Raw genomic sequence first — 4,350 nt, forward strand, 5'->3', positions numbered from 1 at the left:
GGGGAGAAGAGAAGAGGGAAGCCAGCAGCACTGCGGGGGGGAAGCCCGGGCAGTAGGGGGGATCGGCAGCGCTCATAGTGATTAGGGTGTGCCCAGACACACCTGACACGCCCCCTGCTCATCCCTATGATCACTGCAGTCCTGCCGGTCCCTATGTCACCACTGTGTCCTGTAATGATGTGGGGTCCGGCAGATAGAAGCGCAGAGAGGGGCCTGACACACCTGGACGTGTCAGATACAGATGGTGAAGACTTATCAGCGCAGGCGGAGGGGCAGGTATTACACCATTTCTTTGCAGGGAGGCATTTTTATCAGAGTGAATTTATCAGTATTCCTATCTGTACATCAGAATAAGGAGAAGAGTGGGTCCAAGCATTGCTGGGGAATAAAGATCCATGGATATGTGGAATCCTCCCCCTGCATATAATGTCACCCATAGATCGCATGGTGTTAATGTCGCTGCTGATGCTGTCACAGCTCTCGGTGTAAGAATTAACATCTGCTACAGCAATTGGCCTTCTTAGTACACTGCGGTGGACCTACGCGCACGCGCCTAAGGCGGGAGCGCGCCTCTCCCCTGGAGCGCGCATGGGAGCCCGCGCCCGCGCTTCTCTCCTTTCTGCCTCTTGCAGGCAGCCAGCAAGCACCGCTGTCCCCGCTATGTGCGCCCGGCGAGCAGCCTCAGCTGACAGCCCGACCCCCACCGCACTTCCACCTGCAGCCCCCCGCCTGCGGGAAGAGGCAGCCGGCAACCCCCCAGCCCTGCACGGGGAGAGGATGCGGGGCGAGCCGGCCACCTGGACCATCATCTCAGGACTAGAATAAGACATCGTCGGCCGGGGCTGGAGATCTCAAGGTGACTACATTGTGACTATTTCATTGTACTGTGCCGCCACCCCCTCCCTCATTGTCATCTCACACAGCGGGCTGTCATTGCTCTTTACAATGTAGCCTCTTCTGGAACATCTTTTTTTTTTATTTTTGCATCGTTTGGATCATTTTTCTTTTGCATTATTTTATTTTTTTTTCATTCTTTGTTTTTTTTTGTTTGCATTCTTTGGATCTCTTTTCTTTTTTATTCTTTTTTTGCATTTTTTAAATGTTTTTTGCATTGTTTTTCTTTTGGATGTTTTTTTTTTTTGCATTTTGTTTTTAGATCATTTGTTTATGCATTCTTTGGATCATTTTTTTACATTTTTTTTGTAAACTATTTTGCTTGTGCATTATTAAAACCACAGCAAACATTGCATCTATTTTGGTGATTACGGCATTATGTGATTTACGCTGTGTGCCTTTAATGTCATCCTCACTGATTCATCAATGTTCATCCATTCATGCATTTCATCTTTTTTTTTTTTTTTTTTTGCAGCGTACCTTTTCTTCATAGTCGTTGCCTATGTAAATTTTGGCATCCTTGTTGCATATGTTATGATCCTCGGCTAGCCCCTTTAGAATGGTGTAATAAAGCCCTTGTCTTTTTTGTTGAAGAAGGTTAAAATGAATGAAGATACGAAGGTTAATATAAGCTGGCTGCCTCAGGATCATATAGACGCCAGTTCTCCGGAGAATATCTCGGTGGCAGACTCCTCCCTAATTCCTGTGCTAGAGCCAGAGCTGATTGTAAACCCGTGGGATATTGTTCTGTGTACATCGGGAACCCTCATCTCCTGTGAAAATGCTATAGTGGTCCTCATCATCTTCCATAACCCCAGCCTGCGAGCTCCTATGTTCCTCCTCATCGGCAGCTTGGCGTTGGCGGACCTCTTGGCAGGGGTCGGACTCATTGTCAATTTTATTTTTGCCTATCTCCTTCAATCGGAGGCTGCCAAGCTGGTCACGGTGGGACTGATCGCTGCCTCCTTTTGTGCCTCGGTGTGCAGCTTGCTGGCGATCACCGTTGACCGTTACTTGTCTCTTTACTACGCTTTGACGTACAACTCGGAAAGAACAGTCACCTTTACCTACATCATGCTCATCTTCCTGTGGGGAGCGTCGACGTGCGTGGGACTTTTGCCTATCATGGGTTGGAATTGCCTTAAGGATGAGTCAACGTGTAGTGTTATCCGACCGCTGACGAAAAACAATGCCGCCGCCCTTTCCGTTTCCTTTCTGCTCATGTTTGCACTCATGCTTCAGCTGTACATTCAAATCTGCAAAATTGTCATGAGGCACGCTCATCAGATTGCCTTACAGCACCATTTCCTGGCCACCTCGCACTACGTCACCACCCGGAAAGGAGTGTCTACTTTGGCCATCATACTTGGGACGTTCGCGGCCTGCTGGATGCCTTTCACCCTTTATTCTTTAATAGCAGATTACACGTACCCTTCCATCTACACCTATGCCACGCTGCTTCCAGCCACATACAACTCTGTCATCAATCCGGTCATCTACGCCTTCCGGAACCAGGAGATCCAAAAAGCGCTGTGGCTGATTTGCTGCGGTTGCATCCCTCCCAGTGTCTCTCAGAGAGCCAGATCACCAAGTGACGTTTGATCATCCATATCTCTACATAAAGCCGCGAGGGGTTGGTGTTCGTTTGCAAGGTGGAGTGTTTGAAGTAAATACAAAAAAAAAAAGAAGAAAGATCAGTAGGATTGAGTTCCACCGAGGAATTTTTGTGCTTGATAACATTTGGACACGGCATTAACATGATCAATCCATTTCATAAATGGAGTTCAATGTATTTATAAAGTGCTACTGTGCAATATCTACTTAGAATTTCGAGAAAAAAAGAGCTAATGTAAACTGTCATTCTACTCAGGTTATGTGGTATTGATGATGATTCACTATGAAGTCTTTATTTAATAACACGGGGCTATAGCAGCATGCACAGTTTTCTTTTTAAATTATGATTGACATGGTTGATTCTGATTTAGGAGGTTTTTTTTCTATGGTGCCACACGTGAAATTACTAGTTGTCAAGGCAATTGAATATTTGACTCAAATGTTATTCTATAAATTTTTGTTAAATTTCATTCAATTTTTGTGTTCTCATGGCAATTTTAGGTTGCAAAAACAACTAAACTGGGGAAGTCCCCCACTAAAACAACTAAATGGAGGAAACCCCCCCACCAAAACAACCAAATGGAGGAAACCCCCCACCAATACAACTAAATGGAGGAAACCCCCCACCAAAACAACTAAATGGAGGAAACCCCCCACCAAAACAACTAAATGGAGGAAACCCCCTCCAAAACAACTAAATGGAGGGAAGCCCCCCACCAAAACAACTAAATAGAGGAAACCCCCCACCAAAACAACTAAATGAAGGAAACCCCCACCAAAAAAACCAAAATATGGGAACCCCCCACCAAAACAACTAAATGTGGGAAACCCCCCACCAAAACTAAATGTGAGAACCCCCCACCAAAACAACTAAATGTGGGAAACCTCCAACCCCACCAAAACAACTAAATGTGGGAACCCCCCCCCCACCACCAAAACAACTAAATGTGGGAACCCCCCCCCCCACCAAAACAACTAAATGTGGGAAACCCCCCACCAAAACAACTAAATGTGGGAACCCCCCCACCAAAACAACTAAATGTGGGAACCCCCCCCCCACCAAAACAACTAAATGTGGGAAAGCCCCCCCCCCACCAAAACAACTAAATGTGGGAAACCCCCCCCCACCAAAACAACTAAATGTGGGAACCCCCCCCACCAAAACAGCTAAATGCGGGAAAGCCCCCCCCCCCACCAAAACAACTAAATGTGGGAAAGCCCCCCCCCACCAAAACAACTAAATGTGGGAAACCCCCCCCCACCAAAACAACTAAATGTGGGAACCCCCCCCACCAAAACAACTAAATGTGGGAAACCCTCCACCAAAACAACTAAATGTGGGAACCCCCCCCCACCAAAACAACTAAATGTGGGAACCCCCCCATCAACAATTTATCATTTATTGATGTCACTATATTTTATTGATGTCAGTGTTGGGTCACATTCAATTTTGGGTCGAAATTTCCTGAAAATTGCCATGTGTGCGGCCTGCATAAGACCTGCCAAGGTAGAGAGGAATGCTGGGCTCAGCCGAGTGTTTATTCCTGCGGGCTTGTTCACATATGCAGGTGAGGGGAAGAAAAAAGAGGCAGTTGGGCTTTATCAGTTAACCATTTTGGGTTTTACCGCCCCCCCCCCCCCCAACCCAGGCCACAAGGTAACAATACCAGTGGCCATGTTAGTACACAGTTGTGGTGCAGTGTAATGACATTTATACAACCTGTTGCATGCTGCCATGAAACAGGACCCATTGAAGTAAATGGGCCAGTGGTGCAAGCAGGGTGGTGCAGTTGGCTGCAATGAGGCTACATATACAGTAATAAATGTGGTTGTCATTTTTAT

General features: G+C 46.6%; 1 protein-coding gene across 2 annotated transcripts; it reads left to right on the plus strand.

The window, feature by feature from the left end:
* The first annotated feature begins 204 nt into the window (after positions 1 to 204).
* Positions 205 to 3,427, plus strand: GPR12 (G protein-coupled receptor 12). 2 transcript variants are annotated; one of them, XM_073613401.1, is made up of 2 exons: positions 205 to 856; positions 1,370 to 3,427. In XM_073613401.1, the coding sequence occupies exon 2, from the start codon at positions 1,498 to 1,500 to the stop codon at positions 2,494 to 2,496; it is 999 nt and encodes a 332-aa protein (XP_073469502.1). In that variant the 5' UTR covers positions 205 to 856; positions 1,370 to 1,497; the 3' UTR covers positions 2,497 to 3,427. The 2 variants fall into 2 exon arrangements, with proteins under 2 accessions (XP_073469502.1, XP_073469501.1); XM_073613400.1 differs by having other exon boundaries at positions 206 to 856; positions 1,489 to 3,427.
* The last annotated feature ends 923 nt before the right edge of the window (positions 3,428 to 4,350 follow it).

The sequence above is a fragment of the Aquarana catesbeiana genome, linkage group LG02 (assembly GCF_042186555.1).
Source record: "Aquarana catesbeiana isolate 2022-GZ linkage group LG02, ASM4218655v1, whole genome shotgun sequence".
NCBI lineage: Eukaryota > Metazoa > Chordata > Amphibia > Anura > Ranidae > Aquarana > Aquarana catesbeiana.

Coding starts and splice junctions, on each gene's coding strand:
- GPR12 (XM_073613401.1), top strand. CDS start 1,498: ATGAATGAAGATACGAAGGTTAATATAAGCTGGCTGCCTCAGGATCAT.